Raw genomic sequence first — 27,150 nt, 5'->3', positions numbered from 1 at the left:
CTTATGTTGTTGTTTTTGTTGATGTTATATTTAAATGTTAATTGATTATTTTTAATTCAGACAAGTTTACGGACGATATGTTGGACCCAACCGTAGATGAGCTTTTCGAGCATGCAACAGAGCTGTTTGAAGCAATAAATGAAGATAAATTAGGCGAAAATGTGTGCGAACATGTTATACGCTTACTTCACGTATACATACTTCCGAGGATTAAACTGAATAAAGAATTCGAGACGAATGTAAGTGAAACGCTGCAGACAATAAATGAAGAGGAAAAGAACATTATCAGTCTTATAACCACACAAATTAAGACAAAAGAACAGCTCAAGGCCTCGTTGAAACAAGACAGGTATAGGTTTCTAGGAACAGATGGGTTTTTGAAACAAAGTTATTTAAAGACGTTGGACGAAACATTTTTGCAATGTCTCTATAAACATATAGTAATTGACATAGATACCACGGCCAAAGAAATTGATAAATTTGAAAAGCAGATATCAGTGTTACGACTATCAAAAGCATCGCATGACATGGCTATGGTTTCTAGGTTACACAATCTAAGAGACAGTTCTAACTGCGTTCGAGTTCATCAACACTTACTGAAAGTAAGGGAAGAAGTGAAATCAGCTCTACACGTTTTTGAAACGGAAAAAGACGCGTCGTTTAACTGTGAAACTCATCCTAGACGGTATCGAAAAGACCACTACGACTACGTGAAAAAGAATCATAGTCTAAATCTCATTGAAAAGGAAATATTGGATTTCATGAATACGAAAGTGAAACTGATGAACGTGAGAGAGGCGGCAGAGCTTTTAATTCATGAGATAAAAACTATCGGCCATTCCTATGGGTATACTGGTATAAAGGGTGGACAGCTGGACGGTAAATGTGCCACAGGTAGCCCAGACGAGTGGGATACGCTCCATGTCAAAGTATGTAAACTAGTCTGGGATACAGAAACAAGTGTTTTTCAAAAAATGAACAGTCTCTGTGAGGAATTCTCACGCAGCTGCGAAGAAATCGTCTACGAAGCCAGCAAAAGGGGCAAGGTTGTAAGTCCTCAGATGTGCATGTCAACGTGTGCGTATTTTAAGAAGCACATAGACAACTTGGTTCAGACGGTGGCGGAGGAAATAACAAAGCCGCCACACGACGCGGACTCTATCAAGAATTTTTATTTGTGTTTTGAACAGCATGTGTTTTCGAGGACGATGCCGACAGTGATACATTTACACAGGTTTTGTTACTGTCAGCAAGGGACTAAGCTACTGAGCAAAATCAACGAAAAGTACCTTCCAATGGCGAGCGTCAGCCGAGAGTCGGTGAAATCAGAAATAGACGTGGATGATAAGGAAAGTAGCGTAACAACGCTGCACGATGAAAATGGACAAATGCTTCGCTTGATAAAACATTTAACAAAGCTGGTATTAGATCTCAATTCAACTAATTCTCTGGCACACAAACTCAACATGTGTAAAACAGCGGTGTGTCTGGTTAAAGAACAAATTCAAGACGAAGATTTTACAATATCCGAGTTGTGTCCTGGGGATTTTTTAGGCAGCCTGTTGACTCTTTTGCGACACTTAGAACCGAACGTTGTGTGTTCACTTTATGTGCAACTGCATCTTCTTGAAAATCTGTGTCCCGACTGCTTGAAGGGAACGTCACACTATATCGCCATGGTTACGCTTACCGAGGCCGTTAAGTCTTTACTGGATATATAACCCTGCATTATAATTGTCAAGCTAGCTGATACAATTTCTTATAGATATGTAACAATGTCTATATATGAGTCGCGTTCTGGGAAATCTGGGCTTAATGCAGTGTCGTCCCAGATAAGGCTGTGCAGTCCGCTTTTATGGAAGTCTTCGGTCAAAGGAAGTCTCTTCTAGATGAACATCTAATATTGGCGAAAAGTGTCGCACCCGATAAGCCTGTTTGGACTGCATCGGTCTATCTAGAACACTTTACGTACACGCAGTAAGCCCAGTTTTCGCAAAAAGAGGCTCATTTGGTGCTTGTCAAAGTTTTATGCCCCCAGATCGAATGATCGGGGGTATATTGTTTTAGCCTGTCTGCCTGTCTGTCATTGTAGGTGTGTCCCAAAACTTTAACCATGGCCATAAATGTTGCAATATTGAAGATAGCAACTTGATATTTGACATGCATGTGTATCTCACGGAGCTGCACATTTTGAGTGGTGAAAGGTCAAGGTCATCCTTCAAGGTCAAATCTATGGCTTCAAAGCTCAGTAGGGGCATTATGTTTCACAAACACAGTGCTTGTTTTCATATTAACTTGATCGTCATGGGTGAGCGGGAGCGGAGGTCTGATGGTGGCGACATTACATAGCTAACCGCTACATTAATATTAAAACATCATTTGATGAAATCATTGCCAAAATTTGTGTTCACTTATTTATTTTCAAAGAGATAATATTTGCGCTTTGTATCCATTTAGAAAAATCCTCTATTTGAACAGTAGAACTTAATTAGAACCTATTTTTATTGATAAACATGAATCGTACTTATTAACAAGCAAGCAATAAAGTTTGTTGAATATGTCATACCGCTCGCTTTTTATCAAATTAATAAAATCTTACATACGTTGAATTAAATTACACTACATAAACTAATATTTAAGAAGCCTCTTAACTGAAATTAAACAATTGTTTGTCATGTTGTCCCAGTACTAAGTTCTTTAGATTAAAAAGTTTTTTTACTATACATGTACCGCCATGATATAAGAAAAATGTTTGCCTAGTGTAAAAATATTTTGTACAAAAAAATAAGTTGACTTTGAATGTTCAAAAGCGAATCTTTCAAACCACAATTTCCCAAAATTGGCCTTATTTTTGACAGTGTTTTTAAAAACATAAATGAATTCCTCGATCGTCCTTGTATTCCTGTTTAAATGATATTTAAACAAATATAAAAACTGGAAAACAGCATATTAGTGGTTTAGTTGTTTTATTAAATAATTTACATTTTTTGTATCACATATCATGGTAAATACTAGAATATTATACATAAATAAAGTAAACAGCACAACATGGAACCTTTTTTGCATAAGACTATAAACACTGCAAGTATTTACATGTAAGATAATTTCTATTTTCAAGTTTATTGATGTTTTCCAATGTAGAAACATAAAACCATGAAACACATTAGGTCTCAATAAGATAAAGTTATCTTTTTTAACCTGTACTCTATCAGTTTTTCATCTTTCTTGTATCGCTATAGTACTACTAGTTATCAGCATGAATGAACCAGGTAACACATTTATTTCCTTCTTCCACCAGATTAGACGAGCATTGAATTTAAAGCTCTTCAACACCAACACAATATTTCCTCAACTTGGTTTTATCAGCCATACCAAACTGGACTTGACATAAGATTGGTTTCACATCTAATCTAAAAAAAAATGAATTGCAAAAAATAATTCCCCCCCCCCCCCCTTAATTTATGCAAAAATCTTGAGATTATAGTCCTGAACTTTGAAATATCGGGGGGGGGGGGGGGGGGGATGCAGATAAATATTGAATTATCCATCCCGCCCCCTGCTCTAAATTTAGGCAATTTGTTTTATTTATAAACATAATGGCATGCAAAATCTTAATAAAATTATGTCATATACACCAAATCATTTAAATTAAAATCAAATTTAAATAAATGAAAAACGACAACAATGATCAAATTGCTACTTTGATCAAATTTAAGCTCATATGTCAACATCAAGAGAGATTGTTCTCTTTATACTTAAGTGTACCAACATAATTTTATCCAAAGAGGTTCAATAGACCTGGACAAATAACAAGACAATTATATAAAGTCATAAATGCCACAATTATTAACATAATTTTGTTTTCATTCATTTTGTTCACAACACACTTCCTTAGTGTCAACACACATATTAAGAAGGTTGCGACTGAAGCTATTGTATGCAATAAAGCAACGGTTGTGTTTTTACAATATGCAAATCATATTTGTTGAACATTATTGGCGATTTTTTGTCATTGATGCCAGATATAAAAGGTCCATACCGTCGGTCGTTTTTTGAACTGGGAAATAAAAAACACTTCAACATGTTTCTTTTCTATAAAAACTGATTACTTTATAAAAAACACACAACAGTTTCAATCACAACCCTTGAATTAAATTTCAAAATGTCACAAATGTCATGAAAATGCACGCTTATTTTGCAGCCTTCTTCTTTTTCTTGGTGGTTCTTCGCTTGGTTTTCGAGTCGACGATCAACTGTGACTGTTTCTTGATCTTATCTCTATCTGGCACATCAGCATCATTATCCCCACTGTCCTCTTCGTCTGTAACATTTGGAGAGTATGTGTTCTAATCATGTTTAGTCATAATTTTTTGTTTTGCTTGTATAACAGAAAGGGCTTCATGAAGGGCACATTAACCATGCAAAGTATTGTTGGGGGTGGGTGGGGGGGGGGGGGAGTTCTTTATGGAATGAAACATTCCTCAAATGGAATACTTTAAAAGTTGAAAATCATGTGGGTAGTTTTAAACTATAAATTAAGATGTTATAGATAACAAGAGATGTGTTTGTGAGAAACAAAACGCTGCTTTGAAATAAAATTTCAATATGTCATTTGGCAGGTTTAGAAATTATCTCCCTCTTAAAGCTTATTACTTCCCTTGGATTGTATTTTTTGACTTTTGACCTTGAAGGATGACCTTGACCTTTCACCACTCAAAATGTGCAGCTTCATGAGACACACATGCATGCCAAATATCAAGTTGTTATCTTCAATAATCAAAAAGTTATGACCAAACTTTAACCAAGGTTAAAGTTTTGGGACAGACAGACAGACAGGCACGCAGGCAGGCAGGCAGAGGCAGGCAGGCAGGCAGGCAGGCAGGCAGGCAGGCAGACAGGCAGACAGACAGACAGGCCAAAAACAATATACCCCCGATCATTCGATCCGGGGCTTTAAAAACCAAAGTAACCAAAATCTTTCAGCCAGGAAGCAGATAAATTTTATTTCAAAATTGGAAGTGTAGAAGCCTTTTTCCAACATGTTTTCCAAGTTGCACATACACAAATATATAACAAACTGCATGAAGATCAGACAATAAAAGCCATTTACTTTGTCACATAGTTAACATCATAACAAAAAGAGATTATTTAACCTGTGAAAAAACTCTGTATGCATGGAAACATAGTTTTGTCTACAAGGAAAGTAATATGAAAGTATGAACATCATACTGCACACGTCTTACCGTCGTAGACAAGATCTCGCTGTGGTTGTGGCAGTTTCACTCTCGTGTTGTACTGTGGTAACTTTCCTTCCTGGCTGGCATGGAACTATAAAAAAGCATTTGGTTAATGTGAAAATGCAGCTTACAAAAAAATAAATCCTATCAATCATCAGAAATGTATCATTTATAAATTAAAAACAGCTTAGTTTTAACTACCCAGTTTAAGCCCCTGTTTAAGAAGTTAAAATACTTACTACATTAACAACAAAGATATCGTATGCTAGGGCCACTATAGAAACTGTACAATAAAAAACTAGCAAAACAGAATTTTTAAATAATTTGACTGATTTCCATGGAGTTGGTAGTCCTGTTAGAAACATTTTCTGCAAAATTTATTTTTTAAATGTTTTTTTTTCTTTTTTCTCAATGTTGGAATTGTAATAACTTAACTAGAACATAGTGACAATAAAGAAGAAACTGGTATTTTGAAATTAATTAAAAATTAACTATTGTAATGTACTCTGTCTACTCTTATTGTAACTTTGTACAAACATTTTGATATATTGAAGATGCAAACATCCTTTTACTGTGTATGCGCTATATATGGTTTTACATGGAAATATATTGACTGCAGGCTTTTTATTCAGCGCATTATTATATACATTTGAATCCTTGTAAGTACAGGACAAAGTAACCAGAAATTAGGCACATCTTCATAAAAAGGATGCTACTTTAAGACAGTGTTGTAATTTTGTGTATTGCATGTCATAGATTCAGTTGCTATTCTCACTTTAACTCTTTACGCTCAGAATCAAAGTGACAATGGCTTTGTGCAACCAGCATAAAACCACAACAGCCTGAAAGTAACTTGCGGTCTGTTCAGGTTTTATGATGTATGCTGCTCATAAGTACCTTTGAGTAAGAAAATGAACACTTTAAATCGTAAATTTAAGTAAGTGATATCCTTAATTTAATCTGATTTTCTTAGGGATATTTGAGTGGTAAAGGTTTAAATTATCTCTAAGGAGCATGGCTTCAAAAACTTTACAATTCAAAGGTAAAATACTGATCCCTACCTCTTCCTCCTCCATCTGTTTGACGACAGCATTGAGATCCTGTCCATCGAGTTCCTCCAGTAGTTTCAGCAGTTTCTCCTCACATGTCGACAGCTGGTCTAGCACGTACTCATCTGAGGAGGGTGCGATCTGAGCCTGGGGCACGTGACCTTTGTTCTGGACAGGGGAAACAATTATGAGAATTAGAGAAAGATAATGAAAATTATTATTAAATTAAATTTGAGAAACCTTTGTTCTGGATGAGAGCAGAAAAGTGTAAGAATTATGGAAAGATAATGAACAAGAGCACTGCATAACTGTTGCGGGTGCATTTTTTAATAAATGAAAGCTTGAAATTATTGTTTTTTAGAGGTCACAGTGACCTTGACCTTTGACCTAGTGACCCAAATATGAGTGAGGCGTGTAGAACTCATCAATTGAAGCTTCATATGAAGTTTCAAAGTTGTAGGTGGAAGCACTTTGATTTTATAGCAAATGTTCAAAACCTTGACAAAATGTTAAGGTTTTAGCACGACGCGGATAGCTGACGACACGACGAGCTGGCTATGACAATACCTCGGGTTTTCTTCGAAAACAGCCAAGCTAAAAATGATTAATATAATATGATAGCTGTACTTTAAGTTTTCAGACACCCTCTTTTTCAGTCAAAATAATTATGTTTTGTGATATCAATTTTTCAGACATCAAAATCTATCTGATTCTATCCCCATTATTAAAGAATCTAAATGTTCTGACACTAACTTCTGAATATTTTTTGTACCTACATTTTCTAACCTTAAAGAAAATAATTATTTTAAGTGACCCTAAACTTTAAGTAATTACGGTAATGTAATAAAATTCAAAAACACTAAATTGGCCGAAACATTGTTTAAGAAAAAGAATATAACTAGAAATGGCGTGGCAGAGGCCGACGCGTATCCCCACGCCGCATGTTTGACCCAGGGGCGCCCCATGGTTGGTAAAGGGTCCATGCATAGTTGAGATTGACAGTATTGTCATCAGAGAAGTTCAGTATCAATTAGAAGTGAATCGGTGTAGAAATGAAGAAATTATAGTAAAAGACAATTTTGGGTGGGTGTGGCCTATTATGGGCGGGGCGCCCCAGGGTTTGTAAAGGGACCATACATAGTTGAGATTGACAGGATTGTCATAAGAGATGTTCAGTATCAATTTGAAGTAAATTGGTGTAGAAATGAAGAAATTATAGTAAAAGGCAAATTCGGATGGGCACAGCCTATGTGGGCGGGGCGCCCCAGGGTTGGTAATGGCGCCATGCATAGTTGAGATTGACCGTATTGTCATAAAAAAGGTTCAGTATCAATTTGAAGTGAATCGGTGTAGAAATGAAGAAATTATAGTAAAAGGCAATTTTGGGTGGGCGTTGCCTATGTGGGCGGAGCGCCCCAGGGTTGGTAATGGCGCCATGCATAGTTGAGATTGACCGTATTTTCATAAGAGAGGTTCAGTATCAATTTGAAGTGAATCGTGTAGAAATGGAGAAATTATAGTAAAAGGCAATTTTGGGTGGGCTTGGCCTATGTGGGTGTGGCCTATTATTGGCGGGGCGCCCCAGGGTTGGTAATGGCGCCATACATAGTTGAGATTGACCGTATTGTCATAAGAGAAGTTCAGTATCAATTAGAAGTGAATCAGTGTAGAAATGAAGAAATTATAGTAAAAGACAAGCTTTTATATATATATATATATATATAGAAAAAACCAGCATGGCAAGCACAGTAATGCTTAAACGATCAACAAAATCAGAAGAATGAGGAAGATAATTCATTATGAAATAGTTAAGTACATAGAAATTAATATTTTCAACAATGTTTTGCTAACAATATGATAATATCTGAAATAATTTCCTGACTGCTAGAAATTGGAAAGTACAAGGATACAAAATAATGATCTCATTTTTTTAATAAAGAAAAATTAATCACAGGACACACAATTCAAATCAATATGAGCCATGCTTTGTGAAAAGGGGGTTTAATGCATGTGTGTTAAGTGTCGACCCAGATAAGCTTGTGCAGTCTGCACAGGCTAATCAGGGATGACACTTTTTGCTCTTATGGTATTTTTTGTTTACAGAAAGTCTCTTCTTTGCAAAAAAATCCAGTTAAGACGGAAAGTGTTGTCCCTGATTAGCTTGTGTGGACTGCACAGGCTAATCTGGGACAACACTTCACGCACATGCATTAAACCCCCTTTTCACAGAGCAAGGCTCGTATATATATTATGAATGGGAAGTGCATAAACATAATGGCTATCAGCTGTCATTTGATTGGGTTCCCAATCTTTGATTTTATTTTCCTTATTAACTTTTGGGGTATATTGGGTAATTAGTTTTGTTTAAACATATTTATTTTAGCTCAATTGCATGGAAAGCCTTAGGCTAATATTAACGCTCTCGAGACCGTTTCCTGGGCCTAGAACCAGTACTTGGTGTCTTTTGGGGAGATCTAAAGAATGCTCCCACTGTGGGGATCGAACCCGTGACCTCCCGGTCGCTAGGCGGACACCATATCCATTACACCACGGCGACCTGGTTATTGGGTAATTCACCCCCTGTTTTTGACAACAATAGAGTTTTTGTAAATTCTATAGAGTTTGAGCAAAAAATTCCCCCCCCCCCCCTTCTTTTGAGCTTAATTGGGTTTTTCATCCTCGGTTTTTATCTCAATTGGGTAATTTAGGGAATGACATATATAAATATAATAACAATATTATTTATACAAATGGAATTCAAAAAGGTACCTGTACATAACAACAAACAATTACTGAATTCTGATCAAATTCATTCATTTTTCCGTTGAATAAGACCGAGTTTGTGAAAATCCCTGCACAATTGATAAAGTTATGGCTGTTCAAAGTGATGCAGCCCATTTTCGGGTCATTTTGAGTTGAATACTTTGAAAATGAAAGTAGAAATCGGACAAGTCTACGAATTATAACAATAATACCCCAAAGATTGATAACTGCTGGAAAGACTGCCTTATTTTCTTCATTGGACGGCATTTAAACTATCCGATACATTTTTGTACAGAAAATAACCAGTCTAAAAAATACGGCTGGTGTTCGTAAGAATTGCGTTTCGTGGCGCAAGGTTTTTTACTAGAATTACGTTGATAAATTTGTATTTGCGTTTTTGTACGCTTAATTTTGAATTAAATTACGTTTTTGGTTATTTTAATTGCGTAATAACGCAAGTATGTTTGTTTTCTGTGATTATAAGGAAAAGTACAGTCCCTCCCCCCAAAATTAGACCAAACAAAAAGTATATTTTAAGGCTGCAGAAAATATTTACACATATAACCTACTTTTCTTTTTTAATTATTATCATCTTTGTTTAGTTTTTCATTTAAGAAACATTTATTTTAGAGCCTGACATTTAGATGCCAATAATAATTCAATATTTCCTACATTATAATAATCAACTACTCAATGTGGTCATCTACATAATCTATACACTTAAATTGACCAATTGAAACACACGGATTACCTTTTCATCATTGTCAAAGAAAATTGATAACAATTGATAGGCCCGCATACCATGTGCCAAAGTTTCCCAAAATTGAACTCATTAAATTTCTAGTTTTATTTCCCACTGAAATATGAACTGATCATTTTAAAGGTCACAACCGGTCAATTCAAAATAATGATAGATTTTATTTAATTTCAAACAGCCTACAACAAAAATGGTAATGCAACTCAATACAGAAACAAGAACTCAATAATAAACCAAGGGTATAATTTCCTTCTAATTGTTTAAATATGTATAACACACTTCAGAGTCATTGACATGTAGATACTAACAAGAAAATTTCAAAATCAATGAACAGTAGAGAACAAATTGATAACAAATTAAACAGCTACGACCAGTTCTTACAGTTCTTACTCTCTTTTTCTGCAAATTTATAAATATAGAAGATAATGTTTAACAACATATTTCCAAATGAAATTTTTTAACATACAGATAAATTAAACATGAAATATAAATAAAATCACGGGACTCTATTAGCATAACTCTTATGGGACATATCAATTTAATTTTTATAATTTATATATATGTAAGAAATAATAATGTATAATAAATCGCCCTGACCGATCATTTGGTTTTGATAATAGTTGGTCAGAATGGTTAGCATTTGATACAAACATTTCAAACAAATAGTGTGATTTAAAATAAATTACGATGAATAGATGGACGAACGGAAAATGGAAGTGCATATCATTGCAATTTTATAGCCATACTTATTTTTTATCATACTTTATTGCCGATATACTTTATATTGGCCCGCCAGATACGAATACGCAACGTCATTTTGTTTCTATTTACAGTAATGATAAGTCATATATGGGTAAAGAAGACGATATGCCCATCTAATTTTTCAAAGAATAATATTCAACCCAAGAAATTACAGAGGTGCATATTTTAAAATGTGGATATATATACTCACAGCTTTGAGATGGTAGAGTTTGTCAGCCAGATGCTCCACTCCAGCCTTTACAGCCACGAGGTTTTTGCTGGCCTTAGTGAGTTTCTCTTCAGCCATGTCCCTTCGGTCTTCTTCCTTATGAAGATGGGTCTGGAATTCCTCAAGCATGCGCTGTCCACTGTAATGGGAAATAAACAGGTACTCCTTCAGTCTCGCAGTTGCAAACAAAGAAACACAGAGGTACTTGGAAGAGTCTTGGAATGATAAACACACAGGTACTTGGCAAGTCTTGGAATGATAAGCACACAGAAACTCTGTATAGTCTTTGAATGATTAACACACAGGTACATGGTAGTCTTGCAATGATGAACATACAGTAACTTGGTACAGTCTTGGAATAAATAACACACAGTTACTTGGAACAGTCTTGGAATGATAAACACAAGGTACTCAGTAGTCTTGCAATGATAAACATACAGGTACTCAATGTTCGACACTAACTAATCTGAATAAGGAGTCCAAGGACCCCTAACTTTTTAAATTTAGGAGTCCGGACAGATTTCAAGGAGTACAACAATTAAGACGCTTTTTTATATGATATTTTCGGCCATTAAAACATGTCAATGATCCATTAAACGTTAATTTTGTATTGTATGTTTCACAGTTTGTTTTTAGATCGAAGTTGAAAGTGACTGCTGTTATATCACATTGCAAAATATTTAACGCATTCCAGTAATATTTACGTTAATAATTTACTTAATCATTGTAAGATTTCAACATATACTATTTTTTATTATGCATTATGATTGCTTCGTTAACCTCGACATTAGGGTTAAAAACATTCTCGTAGCCTTCTGTTTTGTTAGTGTCATAGTCACTAAATCACATCGTAAGGGTTAACAACCCTATATTTCTCATTGCTTTATATATAAATATTCCTTATAATATTTCCAAGAACGTGGAAAATTGGGAAACGCAATATAATTCTAATTTTATTGTAATTTCATCATTGGGTTTTTACACCATGAAAACATGTTTAGAGAATATTTTGCATACAAAGCACAATTTCCATGAGGATTACACCCTGTTGCCATAATCAGTCTCTTAAGTAACTTGCCACGATTTTTAAGTACAAGGAAGGAACCGATTCGTGTGGTTGGTATGACAATGCCTACAAACTGCTATAAACCACTGAAATCATCAATTGATAGTGACACGGTTCATTCACGCTCAAATGATTCACGGCCAGTCCGATCTTCAGTACCCTGGAGCCATAAAACGTACAATATGTAAACAAAATCGGGTATTGTGATGATTTTTACAGTAATGAGAAACTGTTTGGCGAAGCTAATTAACTACAGCAAAAATATCAGTGAAAAAAAACACGCCACGATCGTTTTATAGTTTGCATGTTCCACTATTACTACACGCACGGACAGTGACAGGGAACCAAAATAAATAATTTCAGATTCTTTTGTTTTTGTCCATATGTTCAAGCAGAATGATTTCTGGCACATTTTTCGGATCCACAAAAGTTCGGACATTCTGATCTTGCGAAACAAAAAAGATCAACTGATTTTTTTTTTATAATTCAAGGATGATTTCAAAGGAGTCGGACGGACTTCCCTGACGCAAAAACAAAGAGTCCGAGTCTCTTTATAAGGAGTCTCAGGACTCCCGGACTCCCGTTAGTGTCGAACGCTGGGTACTTGGGACGGTACAGTCTTGAAGTAACAAGCAATATGCTTCTGGACACTCATACCAAGTTTCAATGAAATCCACTAAAGCACTTCCAAGATATGGCTCTGGACACACAAAAAGCATTTTTTCTAGATACAAATGGCCATAAGTCTGTTATTATCAGATGGTGTACAATGCCATTTGGTGTGCATCATCCTATTATCCATATATATACTCATACCCAGCTTCAATGAAATCCGCCAAAGCACTTCCAAGATATTGCTCCGGACAGACAGACGGACAAGGCCAAAACAATATCCCTCCGCCTATGGGGGGGATAATAAACACACAGGTACTTGGTCAAGTCTTGAAATGATAAACACACATGTACTTGGAACAGTCTTGATATGATTAACGTGCTGTTACTAGGAGTCAAAAAGTGCTTCAACATGTAAGGGGTCAGATTATATTTTCAGGGGTCGAAATAATGAACCACAGAGTTATGTGCATACTCTTTTGAAATAGACAATGGAACCTAGAGAATTGGTTTAAAGCTTTGGAATAAGAAAATCGAACGTATATGGAAACTTGGCCTAAAATCGTTTGAAGTAGAAAATTGAATCTACCCTAAGACTTAGGTGTAAAATCTTTGCCAATAAAAAATGGACCTACATGTACCAGAAGATCTTAAGGTAAAAAAAAGTTTATTGAAATAAAAGTAGAAACCTTTCTAAAAAATTGGTGTAAATCTTTGGAAAATAGAAAATGGACAATTAACAGAGAGTTTGGCAATAAATCTTTTAAAATAGACATTTTCGCCTACCCGGAGAGTTTAGCGTCGCCTGTGTATTTCATCTCCTCAAACTCGAGATTGAGTTTCTCCTTGTCCTCCTTGAGACGTATGATGTGCTTCTCATTGTCTTTCTTGAGGTCCTCCAGGTGCCGTGTGGTCTCCTTCTGGTTCTCGAACCTGTGAACCACCTCCTGCAGGGAACCAGGGGAACAGGAAGAGGGTTAGAATTGTGGGTAGATTTTTTTGGAGTATGGAAGTCATTCTGGGAAAACTGGGCTTAATGCATGTGTTTGATGTGAATTTTTGGGTTAAAGGCAACTTTTTTTTAAAAACAAAATCCAGTCTAGGTGGAAAATGTCCCTGATAAACCTAATCTTGGACAACACTTAAAGCACATGCCCAGAACCCAGTTTTTCCAGATCGCGGTTCATTTGATTATATTTGATTTCATGGCAATAAATTGATCTGGGCTTTGAAACTAAATGTTTATACTACCAAGATATTGCATTCCTTCCTAAACATGATTGACATGCAAATAAGTGTCCATTATCTTAAGAGATCATTAGTACATTGTATATTTAATCCTCTGGTAATAGTCTAATTAATTATGGAAAACTATTTCTTAACTACATACCAACATACTATTTTTGTATTTGTCAAATTTTGATACAAACTGAAATTTTAGAAAGTAATCAAAAGTAATCCGAACATTAAAACGAAATTTAACTAAAACAAGAGATGTGTTCGTCAGAAACACAATGCCCCCTACTGCGCTGCTTTGAAATAAAATTGATATTTATCATTTGGCAGGTATAGAAATCATCTCCCTTTAAAACTTATTACTTCCCTTGGATTTTGTCCAATCCAACCAGGGGGGGGCTGTAGACAGTCAAAATGACCAAGTCAGACATCACTGACAACCAAGGCCTGTGGGTTCATCATGTACCTTTAGACATAAGTCCAGAGGTATGTAATGAACCCTACCATTCACAAATTTGTATAGTAAAGAAATGATAATTATGTCATTTAAAAAAACCTTTGACAAATCATTCATTCAAGTTATAAATAATCCAAATAAAAAATCTGTACATTAACTGTGAAAAAAAGTTAAATTCTTGGTATGGAAATATATAATATGAGATTTATAATTATATAAATTACTTCCCTTGAAAATCATTGTCTTTTACAAATCTCTATTTTTAGTAGCAAATAATTAAAAGCCACTCTCTATTTTAAGTAGCAAATAATTAAAAGCCACTACTGTGACTGTAGATTCGCCAATCAATATTGAATAATTATCTCCCTTTAAAGCTTATTACCTCCCTTTGATTTGTAATTTTTACCTTAGACCTTGAAGGATGACCTTGACCTTTTAGCACGATTTGTTTGTCAGAAACACAATGCCGCCTACTGCGACACTTTGATTTATTAAAAAAAAAAATTTTTTGGCAGGTCAGATAATTATGTCCATTTAAAGCATATTACATCCCTTGGATTTGTGTTTTCGATCCCTAGACCTGGAAGGATGATGTTCACCTTGAAATTTTACCACTCAAAATGTGCAGCTCTATGAGATACACATGCATGCCAAATATCAAGCTGCTATCTTCAATATTTAAAAAGTTATGGCCAATGTTAAAGTTTTTTTTTCAGACGGACGGACAGACTGACATACTGACTGACGGACAGTTCAACTGCTATATGCCACCCTACAGAGGCATACAAAATTAATAGTAAGATGTAAAAATTACCACAGTAACACAAAACAACTCAAACTGTAAAATATGCAACATTTGCCACTATAAAACAATTGCTAACCAAAATGATAATCCTTGTGTTAAGTTTCCAAGTATTTCCTTTACCATTTACCTATTTGTTAAACAATAAGAAAGAGTCAAGGTATAAAACCCCAATTTCTAAACTTAAAAAGGTGTATATAATTAAGTCAACAGTAGAAGCACACATGAAAAACTAGCATTACATGTGATTGCAAATACAATCTAATTTGATTATTTGTGATTTTAAACTAATGATTGGCAAAACATTAAGCTGGCTTTACATACAAAACTTTGAAAGCTTCGAACAAATACTTTGTTTACTTGGTTTTGTTTTTTAAAATTAATAATCATGGAAATGCTTAATTATTTGCTTATACGATATAAGATGTTTGAATACAAAAGATGTCAAATACTGAAAAACAGTTTTGTATATTATAAAAATCTAGTTCATCAGGAACTAGATTTTTGTTCAAAGTTTGGTCCTAAAAACAATGCAAAACACAAAATATGTTGATGTTATTGTACACCAAGGTAAACATTAAATTCTTCTAGAAATATTCTAAATTATATCCAATTATGTTAAAACAATACTCAACTTAATGGGAGCTCAATAAAATATTGATTAGAACAAAGACATAGAACCCAGGAGGGACTGCACCAAGGCAAAAATTTTGAACATTTATACCTTACCGAAGGCGGAAGGAAATAGTTTTGGCGTTGTGTGTCCGTTTGCCTGTCTGTCAGTCTGTCCGTTCGTCTGTCACAAACTTTTTAATTTTAATTTTAACTTTTTAACGATTCAACAAATTTGCTTGTTTTACCTGTATGATGTGACAATTGTAAGTAATACGCATGCTTTTTTACTTATTCATCCTCAAAACAAGAGATGTGTTTGTCAGAAACACAATGCCCCCTAATGCGCCACTTTTTTTTTACCTTTGACCTTGAAGGATGACCTTGACCTTTCACAACTCAAAATGTGCAGCTCCATGAGATACACATGCATGCCAAATATCAAGTTGCTATGTTCAATATTTCAAAACTAATGGCAAAACTTTAATGTAAGGTTAAATTTTGTGTGTGTGTTTTTTTACCTTTGACCTTGAAGGATGACCTTGACCTTTCACCACACAAAATGTGCAGCTCTATGAGATACACATGCATGCCAAATATCAAATTGCTAAGTTTAATATTTCAAAAGTTATTCCAAAACTTTAATGTAAGTTTAAAGTTTTGATGACAGACTTATAGAATGACGGAATGACAGAATAACGAAATGACAGGCCAAAAACAATATATCCACGATATTTTGATCCGGGGGCATAAAAACAGACTTTCACGGCATATTAGGACGTCCTCAGCTAAAAACATGGATTTAATTGTCCAGCTGCAAATTTACCAGTATCAATAAAGGAATGAGTTCACTATCGAAATGTTTAAAAGGGTATGAAACATTTTGGCGATGGTTACCTCCCCAAGTTCCTTCAATACTTTTACAGAGATTATGGGAGTGTTTTCCTAAAACTAGGACCCAAACCCAAAATGTATGGGCTACTGCTGGTCTTGAACGTTTTTCCACCTATAGATGTAGTGTACTTTTAAGTGGTAAAAAATATCATACAGTTTTATTATAAATTCAATGAATCTTACATCGTTGGCTTAAAAACAACAACAGACAAGAAACGGTCGGAGACGGGTGATGCTCCCCAAAGTTTTTTTTGTCGCAATATTGCACTATATATTCAGATAAAAGGAAATGTCTTGAGGGCATAACTTTGGACAAAATCATAGGATGGATGGTTTAGCAACTTAAAAATTTCAAAGGGCCATAACTCTCTAAATAAATCATCTAACCAGAACCCACAAATAACATGAGCATCTCCTCAAGGTAGTTAAGCTTCCCATAAAGCTTCATTGAATTCCAGTCAGTAGTTGGGGAGAAATAGCCCCGACAAGAATTGCACTGTATATACAGTTTATAGAAAATTTCAAAGGGCCATAACTCTGTGAAAAATAATCCGACCATAACGGCTGATAATATGCACATCTCCTGTTGGTAGTGAAGCTTCCCATAAAGTTTCATTGAATTCCCGTAATAAGTTGCTGAGAAATAGCTCGGACAAGAATTGCACTATATGTACAATGGAAAATTTCAAAGGGCCATAACTCTGTGAAAAATCATCCGACAAGAACCGGCTGATAATATGCACATCTCCTCTTGGTAGTGAAGCTTCCCATAAAGTTTCGTTGAATTCCAGTCATTAGTTGCTGAGAAATAGCCCAGACAAAAATTGCACTATATGCAAAAACTCTGTGAAAAATCATCCGACCAGAACCGGCTGATAATATGCACATCTTCTTTTGGAAGTGAAGCTTCCCATACAGTGATTTTTTTTGCTCAAATTTACAGCCGATTTCCGGCTACTTCCCAATCGCAAAAATACACGTTTTTTCCCAAAAATGTGACCAAACTTTCCCAAAAAAGCCCAACTCCCAAAAAAAAATTTTTTTTTTTTTTTTTAGAAAGAAGTCTCATATAACTTAATTATGATTTCTTCAATCTAGGTCTCAACTTAATTTTTTAAACATCTTACAAAATATATAACTTGAATTTAGTCATTTTTGTCCATAAATCATTCCCAAACTTGCCACTTTTATTGATTTAAAAAAATCCCAATTTGACCAGACTCCTTTTCTAGGAAACTCCCTGAACATGCACTTAAAAACAATATCACTTCTGTTACTTGTAATCCTATTTATAATGCTTAACTTTTCCCAATTTCATGGTTCATTGCGCTATTTTTCCCAATTTCACGGTTTATCGCGCTAATTTTCCCAATTCAAATGGCACAGGCTGTAACAAATTAAAGCAAAAAAAATCACTGCCATAAAGTTTAATTGAATTCCGGTCATTAATTGCTGAGAAATCGCCCTGACAAAAAAAGGTGCACGGACGGACGAACACACGCACGGACAGACGATGCGGCGACTATATGCTCCCCCCAAAAATTTTGGGGGAGCATAAAAATCAGAAAGGCTGAGTAAAAAATGTTATTGTTTTTGCATCTGGTAAATAACTACACGTCTATTAACCCATGCCTAAAGAAATGTATAGAAAATAATATGTACGCCGAAAACAAAGAAATGGGGCATTACCATGGTATCAGAGACGCCCGTTGCCTCCTTGATTTCCTTGAAGGCCTCCTCATACGTGGTGATCTTCTGCTGCTGCTCCTCCCCCTGCACTCCGCCCTTGTCCTGGAGGGCAAGGTCATCCTGCTGGATGGAGCTCCTCTGGGCCTGCAGGGGCAGACAAACATTCAACCAACAAACTTCAGGTGAAAGAAATTCAGTGCAGATATTGGTACAATAATTGCTGGGCCTGATAATCATTCAACCAATAGACTTCAAAGTGAAAGAAATTCAGTACAGATGTTGGTACAATCATTGCTGGGCCTGGGGCAGACAAACATTCAACCAACAGACTTCAAAATGAGAAAAAATCAGTGCAGATATTGGTACGATAATTGCTGGGCTTGTGGCAAACAAACATTCGATCAATAGATGGTAATTATAGTGTACATTTTTGATATATACTTTTTTTTCTATAAATTCTTTAATGAAAATTTTTATTAGTTTTTAACTGAAATGAAACTAAATATTTTGGGCTTAATTTATATCTTTAACTCTTTTATATGGATCAGATAAACATTAAAAAAAATGAGCTGCTCTGGGCAAACTTGGCTGATTGGATGCGCATTAGGTACTGCCACAGATTAGCACAAGCTGCACATGCTAATCTGGGACGACACTTTACGCACATAATCCGTATTTCCCAGAACAAGGCTCAAATGGACTTTAAAGGGAGAGATAGGTATGACAATTGTAGTTTATATGTTAGAGGATCTTTCTCTGTATTTATTCTTATCAAAGAATCGTCTGTAGCTTTTTACTGAATGAAACTAAATATTTCGCGCTTGATCCTCTTTTTAACTCTTATAGCTGGGTTCCATCCTTTTATAATTATTTTTCTACTCAAAGTCATTCATGTAAGGCTCAATCATTTAATGAACATTCTAACCCTGACCACCTTATCCTTCAAATCTATTCTTGAACAATCATTTGTGACTCACTCTGTGAAAACCAGCTATTTAAATGTGCGTAAAGTGTCATCCTAGATTACTCTATGCAGTCTGCACAGGGTGATGAGGGAACACACTTTCCAATTTATGGTATTTTGTTTAACCCTTTCAGCGCTGGAACTGAATTTTAAAGGCCTTTGCAAACAGTTTGGATCCAGATGAGACACCACAGAACGTGGCGTCTCATCAGGATCCAAACTGTTTGCTATTCTGATAGTATTCTTTGAAAAAAATATAAGAAAATGCTTATTTTAGAAATTCAGCAGACAACATTTTAGCAGACTAAAAATTTCCTAGCATGCAAAGGGTTAAAGGAAGTCTGGGACAACACTTTATGCACATGCATTAACCCCATTTTACCAGAGCAAGGCTTTAATGAACTTCAAAACATATTAACAATAGATACAGTTATGATAATTGTAGTGTATATTTAAGAAGTTCTTTCTATGTATGAATTCTTCTCTAAGAATTGTTCTGAAATTAAACAATACAGGATTGAGCTCAGACGCTCATTAGTTCTTACAATTCTACGCTCAATCCTCTCATGCTGCATCTTCTTCTCCTCTGCCTCCTTCTTCATCTTGGCCAGCTCGACCTCGCGCTGCTTCCTCTCAGAGTACACGACCTTTTCGTGCTTGCTCAGTTCAGACTGCGCGGCCTCCTTTGAGATCTGCGCGTCATCGTGCATCGCCTTCAGCTCCTTCAACTCTGTCCGCGTGCCCTGGATTTCCGCTTCCATTGCATCGAGGATGCTCGGGAATTTTTCCGCTTCCTTGAGAGTTTAAGATTTACTTTACATTGCGTAATTCCCATAGTCAAGTATAAAATTCACATAATTTTTTTCCATGAAAAAGGTGGTCTACGAGAGATAAAAGACCCTATTCACTGAAAATAATACATGCTAGATCTGCTGTTTTTTACAATAATGGAAATGTTGTTTATTTAACTGATTTCACTGGTAATTCACGCATTCAAACATGTTAACTATGATAACTTTCGTGTTTATATTTAATTAAAATAAATTAAATAAGTTTGCAAGCTTTTGTTGCAAATGAAATATAAACAATTTTTTTATTTTGGAAGGAAAGATGTCCATAACAAACCATTTCGAAAAACTTAATTTTATTTTTTATTCCTGCAACTAAAAATGTACGTTTTCAAAAATTTGTGGACAATTGATTTTACTGAGAGTCATTAAATTATAAGAGGTTATTATGAAAACACGGATCATGCTTAACAATATATATACAAAAATATTGACTTTAAAGATCAAATTGTGTTTTTTGTGTGCAATAACATATCATATTGTCAGGATCTGAAAAGTGAAGCATGTACTGTTTTTAGAAGTGTGTGTGAATATACATATAAATACTCTAATAAAGCAAGTCTTGGTGCATACAAACCATTATTAAGTGTGTTATATTTTCAGACACAACATACCACTTCCAACTTTTTCTTAATATCTTCATAGATTCTGCAGAGATGAGTAGCTTCATCAATTTTCAATCTGGTCTTGTCATAGCTGTTTTCCAGGTAGCGCATTTGCTGCAAGAATAATTTATTGGATTAAACTTGGACAATAATTGTGAGATATATGCATAAATAGTGTTGGACTTTATAAAATCTAAAAAAGTTTTTATTTTATGCTTTCTCGTGGTTTATAGAGTGATATCAGTGAATTACAATTGATAATTCACTCTTTTAAACAATGAAAATAATCAGTGAAAATTATCAATAATTCTCACCGTTATTCTTTCAAATGGCGTAGTTTCCATGTTATTATAATGCCATTATTTCAGCAAAAATAGAAAATACCAAGTAAGTCTTTATGAAACCAATTATCTTATCATGCCAGATTCACAATTTACCCATTTCACACAAGCAGGCTTATGCTTATTTTGACCACTTGTGACGATATCAGATTTCTTTAGTATGTTACATTAATGATCCTTATTCTTTATACTTCTGCATATTCTTATTAATTGCTTCTTTTGGATCCATTTATTTTGGTGTCAGATATTTTGGTGAGCCAGAAAATGTTACGCCAATATAAAAAATCATGCTCAGTTACAAGCTCAGGGACATCACAGAAATGATAGGAACAAACTTTGTAGAGGACCACTATATGATAGTACGCATTAAACCCCTGACCTTAGATAGATATCATAGATATTTTAAAGTTACATGTTATACAAATCTGTATAAATCAAGTCATCCCTGGGTGCTGCAAGTTTTGACTGACCCTTAGAAAAGGACCACATGATGATGATTCAAACCAAATATTTTGACCTGCACATTTATGTATCATTTGTTACCTGAGCATCGGAGGATTCTCCCTTGTCTGTAGCGACCGCCTCACTGGCATCTTTCTGCATCTGATTGTACTGAGTCTGCAGATCCTCCAGTCTCTTCTGTTTGGTTGCCGTCTGGTGACGCAGCGCGTTCAGTCGTTTCACCGTGTCACACACTTTGTAGTCCATCACGGTTATTGCTTGCTGTCATAGGAAGACATAGCATGCAAATTAATAAAAGTATTCATAAGATAATTTTTTGTCACTGAAAAATTTATTGAAATTAAAATTTTATCAGTTACATATAGGCTGTAGTCCATTGTTGTAATAGACTTCTGAGAATAGTTTTTATGAATCAGAGGTCAGACACCACTATAAAATTATGTACTCTTTTTGCTATTTCTAATCAGATGTTTGTCACATGTTGTTGTTTCAATGCCAGTTCACTATGTCAAACATTATTTTAGCTCTTATCTACTGAACAAAAAATGCATACACCACATCAAACAAAAAGAAAAGACATTAAAAAATTGAATCATTTTTTTAAAGAACATCCTTATGTTTAAAGAAAAGCTATATTATATGTTACTAGTATTGTTTGTTCGTTCTTTATTTGGCCAGTCTCAGTAAAAGTAGTCATGAACTGAAAAAAACCAGGGGTCCTCCTGTCTACAGTTTTTCGTTTGTTAGCTAAACCTTTTCTATTGTCCAGTACAATGGAGATGGTGACTTATAATAACGAGATATTCAAACTTTGTGATTTTGTCACTGACAGTAGCAATATTTGACAAATTTATCAATAAAATGAGCCTCATTATTGGAAAACTGGACTTAATGCATGCGCTTACAGATTAGCCTGTGCAGTCTCCAGAGACAACACTTTCCGCCTTAACTGGATTTTCTCTTAGAAGAGATTTCCTTTAACCAAAAAATTTATATAAAAGTGGAAAGTTTCATCCCCAATTCACCCGTGCAGACTGCACAAATGGGATGAAACTACGCACATGCATTGAGCCTGGTTTTCCCAGAGTCAAACTCGTATCTATAAGTGTCCAGACTTACCCGACCAGTTTTGTTTTTCATGGCGGCTCTCTCCACAGGATGTTCCTGGAAGGCCTTGTTGATGACATGCTGGTCTTGCTGCAAACATAACAGGACAATTTACCAAGAGTAACTTGCCTTATGACAACACTTGTTGTTTAGCCATTCTAAAATATATGACTTTGTGTATGACCACAGGTGTTGTCATACTTGGCAACTTATTGTGCTTGTAATTCCATCTTTTATTTATGGTGTAATGCAACCATAAAAGTATAATGGTATAATGCAACAATTTAAAATGCACACACTTTTCAATATGGTATGTGTTGTAAAATATCTGCTAACATAAATTCTTTTGAACTGTTCTAAGAAAATAGTTTGATTATATTTATTAATATTTTATTATATTATATATACATAAAACATGTTTAAAAAAAATGCTCATGAGAACTACATAATATACACAAAGATGTAGGATCTCATTTTGAAATTTCACATCTTGACCCTAAAGATTTTCAGTACATAAGGTTGCAATAAATCTTACCGATAGAGAATCACTCAATTTCTTTCTAAGCTCCTTGTTTTCTTTCCGCAATTTCAGAATAGATTCCCTATTCTTTTTCATAGCAAACTGTGATGTTTCATAGTAAGCCTTTCTGTCTCCCTCTAAAATAGTTAACAAGATACCATTACAATTAAGATGCAAATCATTATATAACTATTTGAAACAAGAGGGCCTGAAAGGCCCAAAGTCGGTCAACTGAGATAACAAGATATTATTGGGACAAATCTTATGACCAAGTTTCACGAAGATCGGAAAATAAATGTGGCCTCTAGAGTGTTAACAAGGTTTTACTATAGCCATATAAGGAAAAATGCCCCGCCCCCTGGCAGCCATGTTTTTCAACCAACCAGCATCATTTTTGAACTCATCCAAGATATTAACAGGATGAATCTTCTGACCAAGTTTCATGAAGATCGGACAGTAAATGTGGCCTTTAGAGTGTTAACAAGATTTTACTATAGCCATATAAGGAAAAATGCCCCGCCCCTTGGAAGCCATTTTTTTCAAGCAAACATAATTATTTTCGAACTCATTCAAGATATCATTGAGACCAATCTTCTGACCAAATTTCATGAAGATTGGACAAAAACATGTGGCCTCTAGATTGTTAACAAGGTTTTACTATAGCCATATATAGCCATATTAGGAAAAATGCCCTGCCCCTGGTGGCCATGTTTTTAAAGCAACCAAAACCATTTTCAAACTCATCCAAGATATCATTGGGACAAATCTTCTGACCAAGTTTCATGATGATTGGAAAATAAATGTGACCTTTAGAGTGTCAACAAGGTTTTACTATAGCCATATAAGGAAAATAGTCCCGCCCCTGTGGTGGCCATGTTTTTCAACCAACCGGCATCATTTTTGAACTCGTCCAAGATATTATTGGGATGAATCTTCTGACCAAGTTTCATGAAGATCGGACTATAAATGTGGCCTCTAGAGTGTTAACAAGATTTTACTAAAGCCTTATGTAGCCATATAAGGAAAAATGCCCCGCCCCCTGGCAGCCATGTTTTTCAACCAACCGGCATCATTTTTTAAGCTCGTCCAAGATATTAATAGGATGAATCTTCTGACCAAGTTTCATGTAGATCAGACAATAAATGTGGCCTCTAGAGTGTTTACAAGATTTTACTATAGCCATATAAGGAAAAATGCCCCGCCCCTTGGCAGCCATGTTGTTCAAGCAAACGTAACCGTTTTTGAACTCATCCAAGATATCATTGAAACCAATCTTCTGACCATATTTCATGAAGATCTGGAAATAAATGTGGCCTCTAGAGTGTTAACAAGGTTTTACTATAGCCATATAAGGAAAAATGCCCCGCCCCCTGGCGGCCATGTTTTTCAACCAACCGGCATCATTTTCGAACTTGTCCAAGATATTATTGGGATGAATCTTCTGACCAAGTTTCATGAAGATCAGACAATAAATGTGGCCTCTAGAGTGTTAACAAGATTTTACTATAGCCATACATGTATAACGCCATATAAGGAAAAATGCCCCTCCCCTTGGCAGCCATGTTTTTCAAGCAAATTTAACCATTTTCGAACTCATCCAAGATATCATTAAAACCAATCTTCTGACCAAATTTCATGAAGATTGGACAATAAATGTGGCCTCTAGAGAGTGAACAAGGCAAATGTTGACGTCGCACAACGGACAACGCACGACAGACAAAAGGCAATCACAAAAGCTCATCATGAGCACGTTGTGCTCAGGTGAGCTAAAAAGCAAGATAATTTAGCTGAAATATAATTACAAATTACAGCTTTTACAATGTTTCAAGGAACGTGTTGTCTATAGATGAATTTTGCAGGAGCCAAATCAATAGGGTTTTCGTCAAAACCATTCACAAGCTTAAATGTCTGAGTCATATCCAATCAAAGTCTAAAGTGTGCTTATGTAGTTAAGTTCTTTTAGTCTGGTCTGGAATGCCAGATACCTTTAAATTGGAATAAGTTTTGTTGCCTATATTTTGACCCGTTCACCCTTTCAATATCCTAACAGAGGTATGGGTGCCAAACTACATAAGCAAATTCCTGTTGTTTCCTCACAAATCCCTTGTAATTTCTAAAGAAGAAAAGTTATCATGATTACCCAGAAATATCAGCAAATATTCACTGGTTATCAGCAAATAACACAAATGACAATTGTACTCCACATCCAACTGGTTTCTATTAAGACCATTTACCTTGAATTGATACACACTGTTGATGGCATAACAAAAAGCTACTATCTATCACTATCAGACATTCCCAAAAGTATTTTGAGTCCACAGGACATTCGGTCCTGTGGACTTAAAAAACTTGCAGGACCGGACTGGGATTCATAGGACCGAAACATCACGTCACCGACTCAAATTTATTGACATAAAGATAATTGGGAAAATGTAATGGAAAATAAGCAACACAACCCTGAACACTAACAAATTGCAAAACACTTGCAGTATTCTAAAGTAAAATATTTAAACCAAAAAGTAGTTAAAAACAAAACAATTTCTCAATTTAAAATTGTTAAATACAATTTTAGTGTATACCTGCATGCAAATTTCTGTTTAAACAAAAGTTTTCAGATACTGATAAGAGCTTTTTTTCTTCTTTAGCAGGGACCTTATATAGGCCCCTTCCCCCAAGAGAAAGGCGCCTTCCGGCAACTTGATGTCTTTAAAATCATGCATATTTCCCAAAATGTCAAGTTCACCTTGGATTTTTTTCCCACTTTGTTAGGTTTGTGGATATTTCCCCCCCCCCCCCCCCCCCTGATATTGAAGGCAAGGCTTTTTCATAACATTAAGAAAAAAACCATTGCTGATAGTTAAATGACTGTCAGTGACTGAAGTCAGTGAAGAGTGTAAATAAATTATTTTTACACACACAAAAAAAACATTTATATTTGTTAGGAATCAATGAAGTACCTAAAACAACAGAACACATGTGGAATATCAAAAATATATGAAAACAGACTAAGTTTTAAAAGCAAAAAGCAATTATCGGTATACTGAAAATTTCATTGACAACTATTTCCCGGTCGTGAAATTATATGACAACTCAGAATTTTACTACAAAAGTCAATAAACTGGCCACAAAGATGAACAAATCAATGAAAATGCACTGTAAAGCGCAAATTTTAACCGGAACAAACTGCTTATGCCCGGATTACAACGATCTGAGTTGCAGAATGTTTTTTCGTTTAACCGTAAATACTAATGACATATTAACTGGTAAGTGTTTTTTGCGCATGCTCAGGAACATTTCATGAATGTTAACAAAAATATGACGCAATTTTTACTGCTCATATTTCTTTTAAGCTTTCTTTTATTTTCATATTTTAATTAAATTAAAATAAATTTCTGCTGTTTTATTATTTACTGGACATTCGGACCGGCAGCATAGCATTTTCAATCGGACCTGTCTTAAAAACGTCGGTCAGGTCCGACAGTCCGGAACTATTGGGAATGTCTGCTCTATCTATGTTTACTGCCAAGCGCCCTTTCTAGCATTATACTAATTTATAGGCAGATATGGACATTACGTCATTAGCGAGTCCGTTTCCTGGGAAGAACCAGTACTTGGTGTCTATGGAGGAGATAATGAGAACACTCCCCGAGTAGGGAGCGAACTCACAAACTCCCGATCGCTAGGAGGACACCTCATCCACTACACCACTGCGACCTCTCACTAAGGTACCCTGTATTGTATTGATAATCTCTTGAACCTGGTTAGCTCAGATGATACAGCACCATGCTAGGCTTATTGCGGTCATGGATTCGAGCCCCTAAAAACATGGATCACTTTTCCAGTCTCGCCATCACCATCAATTTAAATCGTGATATCCCTTTTAAAGTTTATATCCGAACATGTTACAATAACTTGACCAGAAATTGGCAAAAAGTTAGGTTGACATTTTTCGATAAAACCAGGTTTGGCTATTTGATTGACAAAGCACTTACCCAGCAGATTGATTTTGGCCTTTATTTCTTCAATCTGGTCCTGGGTAGGACGGTTCATTACAGACGCTCCCGCTGGCATTTTTGCGAATTTTAGTTTCCCAAAACCAAAACATGCAAAATGCACCAACACTGTTGTTTGTACGTCTCCAAGGTGCGTGCTCAATGCG

General features: G+C 35.4%; 3 protein-coding genes across 9 annotated transcripts in view; 2 read left to right on the top strand and 1 right to left on the bottom strand.

Annotated features, from left to right (window-relative positions):
* LOC127838847 (uncharacterized) overlaps positions 1 to 3,452 on the top strand; it is a 19,393-nt gene extending 15,941 nt beyond the window's left edge. For all 3 annotated transcript variants that reach the window (XM_052366850.1, XM_052366849.1, XM_052366851.1), the window contains exon 3: positions 61 to 3,452. In XM_052366850.1, coding sequence (XP_052222810.1) covers positions 61 to 1,721 — 1,661 coding nt within the window. In that variant the 3' untranslated portion in view covers positions 1,722 to 3,452. The remainder of the gene's footprint in view (positions 1 to 60) is intronic.
* Positions 1 to 27,150, top strand: part of LOC127838840 (uncharacterized) — a 134,603-nt gene that overhangs the window by 29,898 nt on the left and 77,555 nt on the right. The gene's annotated exons all lie outside the window — the stretch shown is intronic.
* LOC127838855 (outer dynein arm-docking complex subunit 3-like) lies at positions 2,950 to 27,150 on the bottom strand. Of its 4 annotated transcripts, XM_052366861.1 has the most exons (14): positions 26,984 to 27,150; positions 23,007 to 23,128; positions 22,484 to 22,561; positions 21,446 to 21,625; positions 20,571 to 20,675; positions 19,654 to 19,902; positions 18,145 to 18,288; positions 15,029 to 15,079; positions 13,241 to 13,401; positions 10,759 to 10,915; positions 10,188 to 10,205; positions 6,299 to 6,454; positions 5,244 to 5,328; positions 2,950 to 4,321 (listed from the first exon to the last, which is right to left on the bottom strand). In XM_052366861.1, exons 1-14 carry the CDS (start codon positions 27,060 to 27,062, stop codon positions 4,191 to 4,193), a joined length of 1,716 nt encoding a protein of 571 aa, XP_052222821.1. In that variant the 5' UTR covers positions 27,063 to 27,150; the 3' UTR covers positions 2,950 to 4,190. The 4 variants fall into 4 exon arrangements, with proteins under 4 accessions (XP_052222821.1, XP_052222822.1, XP_052222824.1 ...); XM_052366862.1 differs by lacking the exon at positions 10,188 to 10,205; XM_052366864.1 differs by lacking the exon at positions 15,029 to 15,079.

This window comes from Dreissena polymorpha, chromosome 7 (genome assembly GCF_020536995.1).
Source record: "Dreissena polymorpha isolate Duluth1 chromosome 7, UMN_Dpol_1.0, whole genome shotgun sequence".
In the NCBI taxonomy this organism is placed as follows: Eukaryota; Metazoa; Mollusca; class Bivalvia; order Myida; family Dreissenidae; genus Dreissena; species Dreissena polymorpha.
Note: the sequence above shows the minus strand (reverse complement) of the source record. Positions and strands in the feature narration are given on the sequence as shown.

What these genes read in the sequence shown, in the direction of transcription:
- LOC127838855 (XM_052366861.1), bottom strand. Translation starts at nt 27,062, where the DNA reads ATGCCAGCGGGAGCGTCTGTAATGAACCGTCCTACCCAGGACCAGATT. An exon ending in AGAGGATTGAGCGTAGAATT is followed by an intron (nt 18,289 to 19,653) that starts GTAAGAACTAAT and finishes CTGCCCCTGCAG; the next exon opens with GCCCAGAGGAGCTCCATCCA. An exon ending in GGCGACGCTAAACTCTCCGG is followed by an intron (nt 10,916 to 13,240) that starts GTAGGCGAAAAT and finishes TTCCCATTACAG; the next exon opens with TGGACAGCGCATGCTTGAGG.